Raw genomic sequence first — 20,268 nt, 5'->3', positions numbered from 1 at the left:
AAAATGTGAATCTCTATCATTATTCAAAAAACAAATAAGTACCCAAAATAGTAAGGTCCCAACGTATTATTATATAGGACATCTTGAATTCTCACCTTTTCGTTCGTAATTTAGTAGACTCTCCAAATTGTCGTTGTGGTGATGTAGAAACAAATACTCACTTTCTGTTATCTTGTCCTATATACATTAATTTAAGACATGAACTATTAGATTCTATTTCAGTTCTTCCTGTCCAAGTAAACACAAAAACTTTGCTTTTTGGATCAACGGTACTCTCAGATGAGCAAAATAGTATTTTATTCAGTTTGGTGCAAAAATATATTATTAAAAGTAAACGTTTTAACCCTTGATGTTAATGCCTCATCGCTCAATAGGAACCCAAGCATTTCACACTGTATAAATTACAATTATTCACGTTTATTTATTATTATTTTTATTTTATTTTTCTCATGATTTTTTTTTCTTTCTTTTTCATATTCATATATTTATTACAGAGCATGCCAGTATTTATATTTATGTATTGTTCAATAAGTGTATTATGTCTGTAAAGAGAGACAGATTTGTAAAAACAAATTGCTTGTTTCTGAATCCCTAATATTATTTCATTGTATAATATGTTTAATGTTGATTTATCTGAATAAATATTGTTTAAACTAAGGATCCGGTGCAAAATATAGTTAGTATGCATTTTGTGTCCGGACACATGAACACAACGACAAATTACAAATATTGAATATAGTAATTCAGTTTAAAGGCTTGATATAATACAAATGACCAAATGACAAATGACACAAATGAAAATTGCAATCAGATAAAATTTTCTTAATTATAAATTATACTTTAAAAAATGGAAAACAACACGTTTTATAATTTATTGCGTCCGAAGCGCTTTTCTGGATTTGCCTTCATCAGGAACGCTCAAAGCCAAACATTTGAAATCCGAAGATGTATAAGTACCGAAAATTTAAATTCGTTTTGCATTGTCATGATTGTGTATAGATGTTCCAGACCATATGAGTATTTGGACCGTACGCGTACGGTCCGGACCGTATACGTATACTCGTACGGTCCGACCATACGCGTACGGTCGGACCGTATGAGTATACGCGTACGGTCCAGCTGATCATACGTTTTGGGATCATATGGGTTAAATTTAAACAAACATTTATCAAAATCTTTATTTTTAGTTAAACAAATTGTTATTATTACAAAATAGATGGCCGATGATAAAGTGAATAAGCGAACAATTGAAATTAAATATTTGCTTAATTGTATATCCGTGAATTCTATTTTGTTACTCTGGCAGAAGGTGACACTTGCTTCTATTAAGAACGTCGTATTTTTTACATTTACATGTTTTGTTAATGCATGCTCCTTTGCGTATGCATTTCTTTTGTAAAGTTCATAAATATTCTAAAACAATTGTCCTCCCACATTATGTTTACTTCCGATAACTTCAATTTCAATGAACATACTGAGTTGCAATTAATGAATTACCGGCCTGCAAAATACAGAGAGATTAACAGATTAAATAAGCGTGATCTTTTTAAATAGTTAAAATATTAAGTTTTTATGTCAAATGCTGTTGAACTTTTTATATTAATTGGAGATATAAGTCATGTTGATCTGTTATATACATTTGCATCTAATAAGCTTGACCAACTTCTTAATATCAGTCAGACCGTACGCGTACGGTCCGACCGTATGCGTATTTTGAAAAAGTACGCATACGGTCCAGACCGTACGCGTACGGTCCAAATACTCATACGGTCTGGAACATAGACACCGGACACATCCATCTAGAACACCAATACTAATATTTCATATTCAAATAATTCCTGGAAAATGATGTGCATTATTCAAGAAATAGACACAAAATGCATGCTAACAATATTTTGCACCGAAAATAGGACATATCTAGAGAAATTGGGAAATCTATTTCATTTCCCGTTTTCGCGTTTTCGCTTTTGCGCTTCCCCGATCATTTTGCTTTCTTGATTTCTCGATTTCGCTTTCTTGATTTCTCGATTTTCCTATTTCCTGATTTTTTTATTTCTCCGACCGGTTTTGCATCTCTCGATTTCTCGATTTTAGCGAAAACGCGAAAAGGTGAAATGGCCGCATCCAGACCGTATATCCTTCATATATATATAGCAAAAGAATCAGAACGTAAAAAGATGAGACTGACGAAATGTATGATAATATGTTAAAAAGAAGCAAATACAGAACAGTTGTATTTTGAAATATTACTAAATCTTGAGAAAACTTGAGGATATAACGCCATACTTTATGAATAACTACACTGCTGAACGCAATGGCCGGGAAAAATCTATACAAATTCCTGGAAATCAAGTGATTCAAACTGTAACATAAAGAATTTTGTGTGTGTTTGTTTGTGTTGGGGTTGGGAGGCGGAATTGTAGGATTTCACTGTTGATAAGTGCACATTAGATATCGAATGAAAGAGGGAGTAGCAACATAGCACCCGAGCTGAGCATGAAATGCGTATGCTTAGATGTTCAATTGTGGAGGAAGTAACAGCACTCTATATAAAGAGACCACTTTTCTAAGCATAAAGAATCTTGCTGCATTTTTTAATTTAATTATTCAGCCTTCTCTATTTGAGTGTTATGTTATTTATATAAGTAATCTGCTTTTCTTATTTTTAAGAATAAGAATAAGAATTTTATCAGTCTAAAATCAAAACAATAGGATTGTTACTAAAATACAAAACAAACACAAAAACAAACAAACAGACAGACAGACAGACAGACAGGCATCTTAATTACAAAACGATAGACATTAAACACTACAAACATGTATCTTCAGAGTTGCCGCCCTTAACTAAAAAATGATCTGGGTAACTTTGTTTTCTACAGACTAAGGTAATAGTTTAGATAAGATCAGGGGAAAATATCTTACAGACGTTATGATTGAACGTTCTTTTTTACTTGATATTTCAAAGTATAGATAATCCAGGTTTTCTATACACATTTATATCGTAAAATATCAGCAGCGAGCCACATTTGTGATTTTTTTTGGCGAGTGAGCGCATCGAACGAACAAAAAAACTTCTTATTGTGTCGAACGGCCGATATTTTTTGATTTTCGTATGAAGAAAACCCGATTATCTGTTTATTGTTCTATTAATTTACTGGTCTTTCCCCTCCCTAAGACAGTTTTACGCTTCACGAAAGCAAGCTTAATATTATAACGTCTAAAATTTAAACAACTTAAAAGTCTTAGTCTTTATTACGATTTTGTTTCATTTTATATGTATAAGTAGCTAGTGCAACTCACATTTAGCTGCATAGAAACGATATAAAAAGCACATTTATCTCAGAGAAAAGTTCAAGATACTAAAAGCGAAAACGTTTGATTAAAATAATTCATGATTATAAATCTTAGATTTAAAAGTTTCTTCCGCCTCTCTTTTATGTTATCCAAGTCTTCAGAAATGAATTGCGGTTGAATTATTAAAATTAAAATGGAAGTAGAGAATATGTCAAAAAGACAACAACCCGATCAAAGAGAAGACAACAGCGGAAGGCCACAAATAGGTCCTCAACGCAGCGAGAAAACCCCGTACACGGATTTACTAAACCAGTTACAAGTAAGATGTTTTGACTGTGCAAGATACTATAACAAACAATCTTATCATATAAGACACTACCAAACAATCTTATCAAACAGAAGTTTTCTTATGATCCATTGGAAAATTTTGTTGAAGATTTATAAGCTGCATCTCGTATTAAACCTTCTGTAATGAAAAAGGGACACAGGATAGATATACTTACTGGACCTTCGATGAGATTATTAAAGCTTTAAATTTCCTCATTGACATCTATGTACGTTTCGGCAATACTGTTTATCGACATTTTAACACATGACATGGTTTCTTAATTACTGTGCTATAATCTGAATAATGCACAGCTAAGGTGTGCATTAACTACCTCAAATATACTGCACAATTCAAATCTATTCTTACCTTTAAGGGCGTTTCCTGGATTCTGAAAGGGGTGTTACATGTACTCTATAAAATAAAAAAACATCATCGGTTGTAGCGAGACTAAAAATGTTACGTTGTCCAATTTAAGGATGAACAACCTATTCGCCCCCACTCCCCCCAAAAAAAATTAAAAAAAAATTCGCCATCTGACTTGAAGTTAAAACAACGTAGTTTCAAAATAAGAAAAAAAATATTGTTGGTGTTTTAATGTCACTTTTAATCGCAACATTTCGGCTATTTCGTGGCGCCCGTTTTTATTGGTAGAGAGAGCCGGAGTGCCCGGAAAAAACCACACACCTTTGATAGGAAAACTGACAGTCATACTCTATTAATATTGGACTCGAAAAAACCCGCACGGGCGGAGTTCGCCATCAAACCCTCAGTGTTGACTGTCTAGTCTAATGATTACAGTAGAAAAACTACTTGGACTTCTTGACAAACGAGGGTTCTGATGAAAAAATGAAAGGGTTCTCCTTCTTTTTTTTATTATCTAGACTGGGACATAATTTATTTTTTATTTTGTGTACACAATGTAATTTAAAATCTTAAATCAGTGTTTTAAAGGCAGAACAGATAATTATATAACGATTTTTTGTAGTTTCTGCCAAAAAAAGAAATCATGTATTTAAGAATATTCAAATAAATGAAATCTGATTTGAATAAGTTTTAGACTCAATGAATTCATTACGATTTTTGGCATATGTAAACCTATAAAGGGACTTTATCAAATTTAAATTTGGGGGTCCGGGGGGGGGGGGGGGGAGGGGGTTAAAGATTGGAAAGAGAATCGTTGTTTCTGTTATCTAACATTTTAAATTTATGTACTAACATATTGATCGGTTCATCGTTCTCTAAGCATATCACTAATTAAGGGAAAAAAAAGCAATTAATCTTTACTCAATAACACCGATTTGAAAGTACAATATGTCAAAGTATTAATCGTCACTGATTGCAAAAAAAAATATTATGATTAAATTTAACAGAAACGATATATATAGAAAAACATACAAATAAATCGTAAATAATGTAACAATTTAGGAAGAAGTCTAAATATAAAAAAAAATAAAACAATTTAAAACTTACCAACCTCTACTATAGTAAGGCTCATTACCCCCTTTCTATACTCTCCAATAAACTTTCCTAGGAGCCGTGGATTGCGGATTAAATCCAATATACCGACTTGCTTGGTCAATAACTATAACTTGCAGGTATTCCTATGTGCTCCAATTGTACCTCTTAAATAGCAGATCGACTTGTTCATGTTCTGTTATGAGCCAGGAGCACTGTGCTTCAGTAATTGTGGCTTATTCATGCCAGTCGTTTTTTTTATTTTTGTAAATTATTTTATTTTAAATAAGGGTGTTAATTTTCTTATTTGGAGTTAAACTTTTTTATGTTGAGGCTTTATAGCCGAGTAAACGGTATGCTTTTTTTTTGTGCTCATTGTTGAAGACCTAGAACGGTTGTCTATAATTGATTATATTCACTTCATTTGAATTCTGATGGGTAGTTGTATCATTGACAATCATACCACATATCCTTATTTTTATATAAGTAATGTAGGCACGTTTTTTTTTTACATCTTACTTAAGACAAATAAAGTATAGTCGACAAACAATACTTCCTTCAGTGATTGTTGATCGCAGGCTAATTAATTTTCGGGTTGGTTGCCGAAATTAACAGGAATATATGATTAACAATCAACATAAAATTATAGTTTTTATTATCCTAGTCCAGAAAACACAATGCCTTTAAATGGACATAAAAATTTAACATTACTATATTAACTCTGATCACCATAAACATTATTAATTATGTTCTATAAGCATTACAAATATAGCGATCTTCAAATTTTTATGAGCTACAAGGTTACAAAATTCAATTCGTGCAACATTTATTATCTTCTAGAAAACTAAGGATATAGGTTATCCATCTAGGACACAAAATTAGTAAATGCATACCAAAAAAAATCAAAGAAACAGCGGTTATACTGCTGCTCATTAGAATCATATTCAAAACAGTGTGGCTGTGGCCATTGATTGACGACCTAAATTATCCCATTGACTGGGACAGATTAGGTGAAGGTTTGTCTGTAACGACCACTGCTCACTATGTACTTGTTAAAGATACCAAAACTGTGGAGTCACCAAAGGTTCTCAACACCTAAAAAAAGTAATTCTAAAAAACTAATCAGGAATAATAAGATGTTTTGATTTATATCAATAATATAAATCAAAACATAAAGGTTATTCCTGATTAATTTTTCGAATTATTCTATTATTTAAGGCGTTTAAATAAAAGAAACTTTGGGAACCCCACAGTTTAAATTCTATAATAAGTAAGTAGTGAGCAGTGGTCGTTACAGACAAACGTTCACCTATATATATATATAATCTGTCACAGTCAAAGGGATAATTTAGGTTGTCAATCAATGGCCACACTGTTTTGAATATGATTCTATCTTAAAGTCACAGTGAGGCCTTCTACATGGAACAGAAAAAAAGAAAAAAAACACTACATGCCTAAGACGGCCCCTAGCACGGGCTTGAGCAGAATTCGTTGCAAAAATAATTTAAAAAGACTGTGTACTTTGTTAGGTGCAACACTAACAAATCAGGCCTGATAAAAAAGAACACACTAGATAAGAGTAGTACATATTCAAAAACAAAATAGTTCTGTATATACATGTAATGTTAATAATAAATCCTTTTGCTTATAAAAAGATTTAGCTAACGAATGAATATAAATGGTATTAACTAAACAGAGTCTCAAAAAAATACACACAAGAGTTAATTAAAATGTTAATATAGTGTAAAATCGTACAGTCCATTTTCTCAAAACCAAAGAAACTGAATTTAACACTAAAATGAGGTATACTAAAGCTACACGTAACTCCAATAAATGAAACAGTATAGTATAGACTATATGTATATCAGAAATATATAACAATTTTATGGAAAGAAAAGCTGCAGTTTCCCTCTGATGACTTCTCTACAAACAGGGCAGTTGGATAACTTATCACCACACTCCTTACAGCAACATACATGTTTACATGGATAAAAAATAACCTCTAGCGTATTTTTATAACAAACTTTACATAAATAACGCTCGTTCTGATCTTCCACATCGGTTCTACCAGCTGCATGTTGTGGATTTACTTCATCTATAAAAGAATAAAATATTAAAAAAAAAATGAATGTTGTTTAAGTTGTTACAGATAATAACACTAACGTAGGCAATTATAATAGTCATTCGTATAATAAAATCTTTTTACAAAATTATTTCAAATTCATTCTACGTTTTCTACTAAATATGCTTTTCAGGAGTTGTTGTTTGTTGATGTGGTTCATATAAGTGTTTCTCTTACTCGTTTTTTTATTTATATAGATTAAACCGCTGGTTTTCCAGTATGTGTTACAGTAGTACTTTTTGGGGCCCTTTATAGCTTGTTGTTCGATGTGACTCAAGGCTCCGTATAAAGACCATACTTTGACCTATAATGGTTTACTTTTACAAATTGCGACCTGGATGGAGAGTTGTCTAATAGGCACTCATATCACATCTTCTCAGATCTATTTTCACCTTTTTCATATTTATATATCTATTGCAAAAATCATTTTTATGTTTTGGCCAATAAGTGGTTGCATGTTCCTGAATCATTGAGATATTTTTTTATCATTTTTATGTGATGATTTATCGGAATAAACATTGTTTAAACTAATGACATGTATATATTGCATCAGCAAATATCACGACGTATAGAAAATAAAAATATATTGAAAAACAAACAATACTTACTACTTGTTTCTGCAGCACTACTTGCTACACTAGGGGCAGAAATAGGAGCTTGCCTTTGCCTAAACTGGTCAAGTTGATTTACAAATTCTCTGTAATCCTCTGGGTGTGTAACTGAAAAACAAAATATTTATATCTATAGCTTCTGGCAACATCTTAATAAGGAACCTGATATTCAGTGGCTATCCGAACATTTGACTTTTCGTTTATTGTTGCAATATATTTCCACTGTTAATAGTGCTAATTGATTTTGTTGGTATAGCATCAAGACAAAAACAAATTAGTTCAAAGGAGTAAAACATTGTAGGTGAAAAACTGTACTATATAAATTATAAAAAAAATGACATGAATGGTACAATACTAATATAACATATGAGATTTCGCTGGCGTCTGACGGTCCTTTTTATGACTTGCTGGTGGCATCGGTCCAAAGCAGTCTCGTACTAGTTCGTAATATACTAACTTTCATTGTCATCAATGTATTGTCTGTATCCATTTATCTCATCATCAGAATAGCCGTTTGACAAGGCAATTCCACTAATGGTTCTCCGAAGATGGCGCCCAATATCTCCGTGACATGAGGGGTCGTGTTCTACGACAAACAGACAAAGAGGAAACCATTTCATGTGTTCTGTCCATACTTCATCTTTTTCTTCCCAGTGCCTCAACATTCCTCCACAATAGAAACATTTGACAGCATCGCCTTGACCTATGATAGAAAAAAAAACAATTTTATAACGTCTTCATGGTTTAATTTTCCCGTAGAGGGTAAACAAATGAGTTTACCAATTAAAATGTGGTAGAATGAAAAAAAAGTCCAAACTTATTTAATACCCAGCTCTCTATGATCTTGTTTCATTTTATATGTATAAGTAGCTAGTGCAACTCACATTTAGCTGCATAGAAACGATATAAAAAGCACATTTATCTCAGAGAAAAGTTCAAGATACTAAAAGCGAAAACGTTTGATTAAAATAATTCATGATTATAAATCTTAGATTTAAAAGTTTCTTCCGCCTCTCTTTTATGTTATCCAAGTCTTCAGAAATGAATTGCGGTTGAATTATTAAAATTAAAATGGAAGTAGAGAATATGTCAAAAAGACAACAACCCGATCAAAGAGAAGACAACAGCGGAAGGCCACAAATAGGTCCTCAACGCAGCGAGAAAACCCCGTACACGGATTTACTAAACCAGTTACAAGTAAGATGTTTTGACTGTGCAAGATACTATAACAAACAATCTTATCATATAAGACACTACCAAACAATCTTATCAAACAGAAGTTTTCTTATGATCCATTGGAAAATTTTGTTGAAGATTTATAAGCTGCATCTCGTATTAAACCTTCTGTAATGAAAAAGGGACACAGGATAGATATACTTACTGGACCTTCGATGAGATTATTAAAGCTTTAAATTTCCTCATTGACATCTATGTACGTTTCGGCAATACTGTTTATCGACATTTTAACACATGACATGGTTTCTTAATTACTGTGCTATAATCTGAATAATGCACAGCTAAGGTGTGCATTAACTACCTCAAATATACTGCACAGCTCAAATCTATTCTTACCTTTAAGGGCGTTTCCTGGATTCTGAAAGGGGTGTTACATGTACTCTATAAAATAAAAAAACATCATCGGTTGTAGCGAGACTAAAAATGTTACGTTGTCCAATTTAAGGATGAACAACCTATTCGCCCCCACTCCCCCCAAAAAAAATTAAAAAAAAATTCGCCATCTGACTTGAAGTTAAAACAACGTAGTTTCAAAATAAGAAAAAAAATATTGTTGGTGTTTTAATGTCACTTTTAATCGCAACATTTCGGCTATTTCGTGGCGCCCGTTTTTATTGGTAGAGAGAGCCGGAGTGCCCGGAAAAAACCACACACCTTTGATAGGAAAACTGACAGTCATACTCTATTAATATTGGACTCGAAAAAACCCGCACGGGCGGAGTTCGCCATCAAACCCTCAGTGTTGACTGTCTAGTCTAGTGATTACAGTAGAAAAACTACTTGGACTTCTTGACAAACGAGGGTTCTGATGAAAAAATGAAAGGGTTCTCCTTCTTTTTTTTATTATCTAGACTGGGACATAATTTATTTTTTATTTTGTGTACACAATGTAATTTAAAATCTTAAATCAGTGTTTTAAAGGCAGAACAGATAATTATATAACGATTTTTTGTAGTTTCTGCCAAAAAAAGAAATCATGAATTTAAGAATATTCAAATAAATGAAATCTGATTTGAATAAGTTTTAGACTCAATGAAATTCATTACGATTTTTGGCATATGTAAACCTATAAAGGGACTTTATCAAATTTAAATTTGGGGGTCGGGGGGGGGGGGGGGGGGGGGAGGGGGTTAAAGATTGGAAAGAGAATCGTTGTTTCTGTTATCTAACATTTTAAATTTATGTACTAACATATTGATCGGTTCATCGTTCTCTAAGCATATCACTAATTAAGGAAAAAAAAGCAATTAATCTTTACTCAATAACACCGATTTGAAAGTACAATATGTCAAAGTATTAATCGTCACTGATTGCAAAAAAAAATATTATGATTAAATTTAACAGAAACGATATATATAGAAAAACATACAAATAAATCGTAAATAATGTAACAATTTAGGAAGAAGTCTAAATATAAAAAAAAATAAAACAATTTAAAACTTACCAACCTCTACTATAGTAAGGCTCATTACCCCCTTTCTATACTCTCCAATAAACTTTCCTAGGAGCCGTGGATTGCGGATTAAATCCAATATACCGACTTGCTTGGTCAATAACTATAACTTGCAGGTATTCCTATGTGCTCCAATTGTACCTCTTAAATAGCAGATCGACTTGTTCATGTTCTGTTATGAGCCAGGAGCACTGTGCTTCAGTAATTGTGGCTTATTCATGCCAGTCGTTTTTTTTATTTTTGTAAATTATTTTATTTTAAATAAGGGTGTTAATTTTCTTATTTGGAGTTAAACTTTTTTATGTTGAGGCTTTATAGCCGAGTAAACGGTATGCTTTTTTTTGTGCTCATTGTTGAAGACCTAGAACGGTTGTCTATAATTGATTATATTCACTTCATTTGAATTCTGATGGGTAGTTGTATCATTGACAATCATACCACATATCCTTATTTTTATATAAGTAATGTAGGCACGTTTTTTTTTTACATCTTACTTAAGACAAATAAAGTATAGTCGACAAACAATACTTCCTTCAGTGATTGTTGATCGCAGGCTAATTAATTTTCGGGTTGGTTGCCGAAATTAACAGGAATATATGATTAACAATCAACATAAAATTATAGTTTTTATTATCCTAGTCCAGAAAACACAATGCCTTTAAATGGACATAAAAATTTAACATTACTATATTAACTCTGATCACCATAAACATTATTAATTATGTTCTATAAGCATTACAAATATAGCGATCTTCAAATTTTTATGAGCTACAAGGTTACAAAATTCAATTCGTGCAACATTTATTATCTTCTAGAAAACTAAGGATATAGGTTATCCATCAAGGACACAAAATTAGTAAATGCATACCAAAAAAAATCAAAGAAACAGCGGTTATACTGCTGCTCATTAGAATCATATTCAAAACAGTGTGGCTGTGGCCATTGATTGACGACCTAAATTATCCCATTGACTGGGACAGATTAGGTGAAGGTTTGTCTGTAACGACCACTGCTCACTATGTACTTGTTAAAGATACCAAAACTGTGGAGTCACCAAAGGTTCTCAACACCTAAAAAAAGTAATTCTAAAAAACTAATCAGGAATAATAAGATGTTTTGATTTATATCAATAATATAAATCAAAACATAAAGGTTATTCCTGATTAATTTTTCGAATTATTTTATTATTTAAGGCGTTTAAATAAAAGAAACTTTGGGAACCCCACAGTTTAAATTCTATAATAAGTAAGTAGTGAGCAGTGGTCGTTACAGACAAACGTTCACCTATATATATATATAATCTGTCACAGTCAAAGGGATAATTTAGGTTGTCAATCAATGGCCACACTGTTTTGAATATGATTCTATCTTAAAGTCACAGTGAGGCCTTCTACATGGAACAGAAAAAAAGAAAAAAAACACTACATGCCTAAGACGGCCCCTAGCACGGGCTTGAGCAGAATTCGTTGCAAAAATAATTTAAAAAGACTGTGTACTTTGTTAGGTGCAACACTAACAAATCAGGCCTGATAAAAAAGAACACACTAGATAAGAGTAGTACATATTCAAAAACAAAATAGTTCTGTATATACATGTAATGTTAATAATAAATCCTTTTGCTTATAAAAAGATTTAGCTAACGAATGAATATAAATGGTATTAACTAAACAGAGTCTCAAAAAAATACACACAAGAGTTAATTAAAATGTTAATATAGTGTAAAATCGTACAGTCCATTTTCTCAAAACCAAAGAAACTGAATTTAACACTAAAATGAGGTATACTAAAGCTACACGTAACTCCAATAAATGAAACAGTATAGTATAGACTATATGTATATCAGAAATATATAACAATTTTATGGAAAGAAAAGCTGCAGTTTCCCTCTGATGACTTCTCTACAAACAGGGCAGTTGGATAACTTATCACCACACTCCTTACAGCAACATACATGTTTACATGGATAAAAAATAACCTCTAGCGTATTTTTATAACAAACTTTACATAAATAACGCTCGTTCTGATCTTCCACATCGGTTCTACCAGCTGCATGTTGTGGATTTACTTCATCTATAAAAGAATAAAATATTAAAAAAAAAATGAATGTTGTTTAAGTTGTTACAGATAATAACACTAACGTAGGCAATTATAATAGTCATTCGTATAATAAAATCTTTTTACAAAATTATTTCAAATTCATTCTACGTTTTCTACTAAATATGCTTTTCAGGAGTTGTTGTTTGTTGATGTGGTTCATATAAGTGTTTCTCTTACTCGTTTTTTTATTTATATAGATTAAACCGCTGGTTTTCCAGTATGTGTTACAGTAGTACTTTTTGGGGCCCTTTATAGCTTGTTGTTCGATGTGACTCAAGGCTCCGTATAAAGACCATACTTTGACCTATAATGGTTTACTTTTACAAATTGCGACCTGGATGGAGAGTTGTCTAATAGGCACTCATATCACATCTTCTCAGATCTATTTTCACCTTTTTCATATTTATATATCTATTGCAAAAATCATTTTTATGTTTTGGCCAATAAGTGGTTGCATGTTCCTGAATCATTGAGATATTTTTTTTATCATTTTTATGTGATGATTTATCGGAATAAACATTGTTTAAACTAATGACATGTATATATTGCATCAGCAAATATCACGACGTATAGAAAATAAAAATATATTGAAAAACAAACAATACTTACTACTTGTTTCTGCAGCACTACTTGCTACACTAGGGGCAGAAATAGGAGCTTGCCTTTGCCTAAACTGGTCAAGTTGATTTACAAATTCTCTGTACTCCTCTGGGTGTGTAACTGAAAAACAAAATATTTATATCTATAGCTTCTGGCAACATCTTAATAAGGAACCTGATATTCAGTGGCTATCCGAACATTTGACTTTTCGTTTATTGTTGCAATATATTTCCACTGTTAATAGTGCTAATTGATTTTGTTGGTATAGCATCAAGACAAAAACAAATTAGTTCAAAGGAGTAAAACATTGTAGGTGAAAAACTGTACTATATAAATTATAAAAAAAATGACATGAATGGTACAATACTAATATAACATATGAGATTTCGCTGGCGTCTGACGGTCCTTTTTATGACTTGCTGGTGGCATCGGTCCAAAGCAGTCTCGTACTAGTTCGTAATATACTAACTTTCATTGTCATCAATGTATTGTCTGTATCCATTTATCTCATCATCAGAATAGCCGTTTGACAAGGCAATTCCACTAATGGTTCTCCGAAGATGGCGCCCAATATCTCCGTGACATGAGGGGTCGTGTTCTACGACAAACAGACAAAGAGGAAACCATTTCATGTGTTCTGTCCATACTTCATCTTTTTCTTCCCAGTGCCTCAACATTCCTCCACAATAGAAACATTTGACAGCATCGCCTTGACCTATGATAGAAAAAAAAACAATTTTATAACGTCTTCATGGTTTAATTTTCCCGTAGAGGGTAAACAAATGAGTTTACCAATTAAAATGTGGTAGAATGAAAAAAAAGTCCAAACTTATTTAATACCCAGCTCTCTATGATCTTGTTGAAAGTTGTGGCGGTTTAGTTTACGCTGAAAATTGAAGAAGCTTCATCGCAGGCAAAAGTAAGTAAGTTATATGAGAACTTATATAGCATCATTGGTAAAAGCATTTGTCCCTTGGAGTTTGTTTCAAACACTTTTAAATCACACAATAAGAATCGAGTAACTAATCAGTCATATCTAACATTTGTAAAGGAAGCCAGGATGAACATTCCAGATTATTTAAACCTGATTAAAGTACCAAAGAGAATGAAAATATTATGTTATATAACAATTTTACCGAGGTAGAAAAACCCTGCATCTGCCAGTTCACCAGGTGTTGGTCTCTTGTCTGGGTGAGGCCAATTATAAAAAGACTGGAATCTCACCTCCCGTTCTCTATACTCTCTATGGCAGGGACCATGGTGGTGACGATTGATACTATCTAACCTCCTAAACGGAAGTGGAAAATTGCCCGAATGTGTAGGATCATTTACATAAGGACATTGCGGACCATGTTTTCGATGTTCCTCCTGGATATCATCTCCTGGTTCCCATTTCTTCAGAATTATTTTGCAAAAGTCACACTGAACCCTGTCGTCAGTGCCATCACCAATGTAATAAAAGCCATTGGCTGCCAATTGGTTTTTATCTACGTTGGCAGACTGTGGCCATCTATCGAAAGAGCCCAGGCGATATCTCTCGTATTTCATATGGTCAACGTTCTGCTGTCCAGTGCCATGATCGTGACCACAGTCGTGTGTATCGCCACCCCCATCGAGTGAGTCCGCACTTTCAAGAATAGTCATTTGGATATTATATTCCTAAAACATACAACACAAGTTTATCTCAAATGACAAAACACATCAAACGAAAGGACAATTGTCATATTCCTGACTTGGTACAGGCATTTTCAAATGTAGAAAATGGTGGATTGAACCTGGTTTTATTTCGCTAAACCTCTCACTTGTACATGTATGAAAGCGCTCTCTTCCCAAGAGACCAAATGACATAAAAAAAAAGTATAACTTTAGGTCACCGTACGGCCTTCAATAATGAGCGAAGTATATATTATTTTGTTTTGGTTTTAAATAATCCCTCCTTTGTTTACAGCTCTTAACCAATAACCCATCTTAATTTGTATAAGGTTAACATAATTATGGTTAATTAAATGCATATAATATGAATAGAATAGAATAGAATAGAATAGAATATTTTTATTTCCCAAATTACAGGGCCCATAAAGGGCATAAAATCAGATACAATTGATTTACATAATTGGTAACAACAACAATAGAGGCATATACATATATATTTGGAATATAAGCATTGGTCAGAATCAAGCTAAAAACCACATACATTGTATATATTGTGAATAAAAGGATAATAAAATTACATTATACATGTATATGTATTTATTCTCAAATTATTTACTTGACTTAGTGTCAGTGTTCATACCTGATCTCCTTAATTCAAAACAGTCACAAATATAACAGCCCAGTTTTTCCATAATAGTAACATTTTCTTGAGTCAAGAGCCATAAAAATTTAGAAGATTTATTTAAATTTATAAAATTACAACAATTGTTGAATACATGAGATAGGGTATATACACTAGGCAGCACCGAATCAAACGACTGATCAAAATACATGTAAGGGTCAACTATGCAACATATTTGTTAACCTTTTAATCATAATGTATGCTTATACTTTCCAATATATGCACATAGTTTTTCTATATATGCACATACTTTTTCTCTATATGCACATAGTTTACTTTATATGCACATAGTTTACTTTATATGCACATAGTTTTTCTATATATGCACATAGTTTTTCTATATATGCACATAGTTTTACTATATATGCATATACTTTTTCTCTATACGCACATACTTGTTCTCTATATGCACATAATTTACTTTATATGCACATAGTTTTTCTCTATATGCACATCTGTTACTTATTCGTTTTTAATGCGCGGAGTATACGGTTGCACTTTGAATTAAATCGTTTTTCAATTGTGTTCATGTCTCTGGTGGTAACAATGTGTTCTTACAGATGAAATGACCCTATAAGCGCGATTGCAACCGTTCCAGTGCTCGGTTAATACCCTGTTACTTATTCACTTATAATACGTTTGTTGTACGTTGCACCTTTTAAAAAAGGATTTTCAATTGTGTCCGTGTCTTTGATGGTAACAATGTGTTTTAAAAAATGAAATTACCCTATTAGCGCGCATGTACCCGTTCCAGCGCTCGGTTAATACCCTGTTACCTATTCACTTATAATACGTTTGTTGTACGTAGAACCTTTTAGAAAAGGATTTTCAATTAAGTTCATATCTCTGGTGGTAATAATGTTTTCTAAGAGATGAAATGACCCTATTAGCGCGCATGCACCAGTTCCAGCGCTCTGTTAATACCATGTTACCTATTCATTTTTAATACGTTTGTTGTACGTTGCACCTTTTAGAAAAGGATTTTCAATTTTGTCCATGTCTCTTGTGGTAACAATGTGTTCTTAGAGATGAAATTATCCTATTAGCACGCAAGTACCCGTTCCAGCGCTCGGTAAATAACCTGTTACCTGTTATATAAAATTAAAGTATTTACATGTTTCTGCTTTTGCACATATTTTCCTTGGAGAACCCTGACAAATATGGTTGAAAATCAAATATGATGAATAAAAGATAAAAATTTGCTCTTCTTAATGAACATTTATCATTGTCATAGAAAATTGTAGATTAAAGCAATGTCCCTATTTTTTGGTGGCAGCTTTGTGACAAGTACAGCTTTCTCTTAAATGTTAAAATTTACTATTCTAATAAATTCAAACTCTGAATGTTTACACTGCCATTACACATGGAATATTTAAACAAAATCATCCAAAACGTACAAACAAAAATAAGTCTGAACATACATGTACTACACTACACATAAAAAGTATTACAAGGGTCGTTTTCAAAAAATATCGAATTTTCAGTACACCCATGCTAACTTTTTTTTTATTTCTAATGGAAATTTCAGTTGTAATGGTTTAAATGAAAGCTTGTCAGATTTGTGATTCAGAACATTAATAATAAACACACCTTACATCTATTTTGATAAGATTAAACTGCATTTAAGACCCATTTTGGGGGTATTTGTCTGCGTACAGTGTCAGAAAATCACATTTCAAATGATTTTTTTGCGATTTTCTGATCGGCTTTATATCTGCAAAAGGGACTTTTTAAGAACGTTAAATATTACTTTAACGAAAAATCGTAGCTTCTATATCATTGTATGTAACATATTATCTACAAACTAAATCGAATCTGCGTACAGGAGGTTCATGTCTTTTCTGTTACCGCTACTTAAATCAGCCGTTAAATTATTCTCCCTATGAATATTGAATCAGTCAGTGTTGATCTCAAAAGTACAAAGTAATCTTTACATTTAAAACGCCTCGTTTCTTGAACGACAGTGTAGAGAAAAGAAATTTCAAGACATTTAGTGAAAAAAATATAGCGTACTTTTTTTCATGTCTATGCTGTTACCACCAATTTTGATAAAATACACCAACAGTATACTTGTAAAAAGTGCAATAACGTGTTGGAAACCAAATTCACAATAGAAAAACATAATCACTTCACCAAAGGGAGTAGTTATTTCGCAACAGCAATCAAAAACGAAGAAATTTGTCTATCCTGTTATGTCTATCCTGTTACTATGGTTACAATAACAGGATAGACAATTGTAGACAAAAACGTCGTTAATTTTTTTTATCTTAACATATAGGTGCAAAACGAATGAAATATTTCGTTTTTTGAAGTCATCTTAAGGTTATAACGTCTTAATTTTCCCAATTAAGCATTCGCAGGTGCAATACTGATATCGGTAACAGGATAGACAAAAAGGTAACAGGATAGACTTTTATGTAGTAATATATCAGAAACGTACGTTCCTGTTACCAATGAAATATAGAGAAAAGTAAACTAACTTATGAGGGATTTACTTGATGTTGGGTTTATTTGAAAGGGTGAAAAAATGCCGAACAATATAAATTGCTATCTTAGACTTGCATTACTGGTGGTAATTTTTACAACCTTTGAAAACCAATTTTTAGAGGCATTTTTCAGTACAACTTGGAAAATTGGCAAATAATCTATCATATTACAGAATGAATATATATAGAGGTTTATTCTCTTGAAACCCATATAATTGTCTACTTAAAACAAGCTTAACATTTTATCTAAACCTTTTCTTAATAACCCAAAATTTCTTTTGAAAATGGTAACAGGATAGACAAAATAATGTACCACCGATCAAAAAATGTTTCAACATATTCTTGTATGACATCATTAAGATTGCATCTTTTAATATGTTGTTCTTAAAGTACTGTTTGTTTTGATTTGTTTATGTAGAGGGTTGTTTGAATAAGTAACTTTTAATATTTTTTTCAATTTCAAAATTCGACATTTTTTGAAAATGACCCAAAAACGTATTATAAGCGAATAAGTAACGAATAGGTAACAGGGTATTAACCGAGCGCTGGAACGGGTACATACGCAGTAATAGGGTTATTTCATCTCTAAGAACACATTGTTACCATCTGAGACATGGACATAATTGAAAATCCTTTTCTAAAAGGTGCAATGTACAACAAACGTATTATAAGTGAATAGGTAACGAATAGGTAACAAATAGGTAACAGGGTATTAACCGAGCGCTGGAACGGGTACATATACGCGCTAATAGGGTCATTCAATCTCTAAGATCACATTGTTACCACCAGAGACATGAACACAATTGAAAATCCTTTTCTAAAAGGTGCAACGTACAACAAACGTATTATAAGTGAATAGGTAACGAATATGTAACAGGGTATTAACCGAGCGCTGGAACGGGTACATGCGCGCTAATAGGGTCATTTCATCTCTAAGAACACATTGTTACACCAAGAGACATGGGCACAATTGAATTTTTTTTAAAAGGTGCAACGTACAACAAACGTATTATAAGTGAATAAGTAACAGGGTATTAACCGAGCACTGGAACGGTTGCAATCGCGCTTATAGGGTCATTTCATCTGTAAGAACACATTGTTACCACCAGAGACATGAACACAATTGAAAAACGATTTAATTCAAAGTGCAACCGTATACTCCGCGCATTAAAAACGAATAAGTAACAGATGTGCATATAGAGAAAAACTATGTGCATATAAAGTAAACTATGTGCATATAGAGAACAAGTATGTGCGTATAGAGAAAAAGTATGTGCATATATAGTAAAACTATGTGTATATATAGAAAAACTATGTGCATATATAGAAAAACTATGTGCATATAAAGTAAACTATGTGCATATAAAGTAAACTATGTGCATATAGAGAAAAAGTATGTGCATATATAGTAAAACTATGTGCATATATAGAAAAACTATGTGCATATATAGAAAAACTATGTGCATATAAAGTAAACTATGTGCATATAAAGTAAACTATGTGCATATATAGAAAAACTATGTGCATATATTGAAAAGTATAAGCGTATCTAAAAACAAGTACACATAAGGCAGCTACGGCGTTCCATAATAATGCATTATTAAAATCACACTGTATTAATTAGTGTTCATTTATAAGATGCAAAGAACTAGTTAAGTTTTCATTAGCAGGTGCTTGACTATTTGAACGAAAATATTAGTCAAACAGAAACTCTGGAAATATTTTCTGCCGTTAAAAATCTTGTATCAGGGGCACGTAAAAATTAGTAAATCTTGCCATGGATAGAAAACAAGTGCCCGTGATTTGTATGCACTGTCACTCGTAGCATTGGGAAAAGCTGGAAACTGCCTATGAGTATCATACAATATACATGATATAACAAATTCATTATGTACTATATATGTGTGTATGTAAATGCACATAATGCTTATGTATACATACTTATGACCGTAGGTTTACCAGTTATTACTTCCTGGATCAGTCATTTATGCAAATATGTGTACAACAAAAGGCGGTAAATATGATTTAAACAGATAACTATGCCGGTATAGTAAATATTTTGTGTCATCAGGGCCGTAACTACATTGAGGCATGTTTTAAATTTCAAAAAAATAAATAAATAATAAAATAAAAAAACTAAAACAAAACATTGTCTTCATATCAAATTGTTTTCACTGAACGTGTCTTGCAAGAAGCAAGTTCTCTTTACTCTCTGATGTCGCCCTTGCATATTTTTCGTAATCCATGTTTC

The 20,268-nt window shown here is 32.3% G+C and overlaps 1 protein-coding gene across 1 annotated transcript; it reads right to left on the bottom strand.

Annotated features, from left to right (window-relative positions):
• Positions 1–5,715: 5,715 nt before the first annotated feature.
• LOC139492714 (baculoviral IAP repeat-containing protein 7-B-like) lies at positions 5,716–20,072 on the bottom strand. The gene is made up of 9 exons (XM_071280867.1): positions 19,959–20,072; positions 14,333–14,855; positions 13,666–13,911; positions 13,206–13,316; positions 12,360–12,569; positions 10,238–10,271; positions 8,268–8,545; positions 7,808–7,918; positions 5,716–7,172 (listed from the first exon to the last, which is right to left on the bottom strand). The coding sequence occupies exons 2-9, from the start codon at positions 14,838–14,840 to the stop codon at positions 6,961–6,963; spliced, it is 1,710 nt and encodes a 569-aa protein (XP_071136968.1). The 5' UTR covers positions 14,841–14,855; positions 19,959–20,072; the 3' UTR covers positions 5,716–6,960.
• Positions 20,073–20,268: the final 196 nt, after the last annotated feature.

This window comes from Mytilus edulis, chromosome 10 (genome assembly GCF_963676685.1).
Source record: "Mytilus edulis chromosome 10, xbMytEdul2.2, whole genome shotgun sequence".
NCBI classification, from domain to species: domain Eukaryota; kingdom Metazoa; phylum Mollusca; class Bivalvia; order Mytilida; family Mytilidae; genus Mytilus; species Mytilus edulis.
This window is presented reverse-complemented; position numbering and strand designations above follow the sequence as displayed.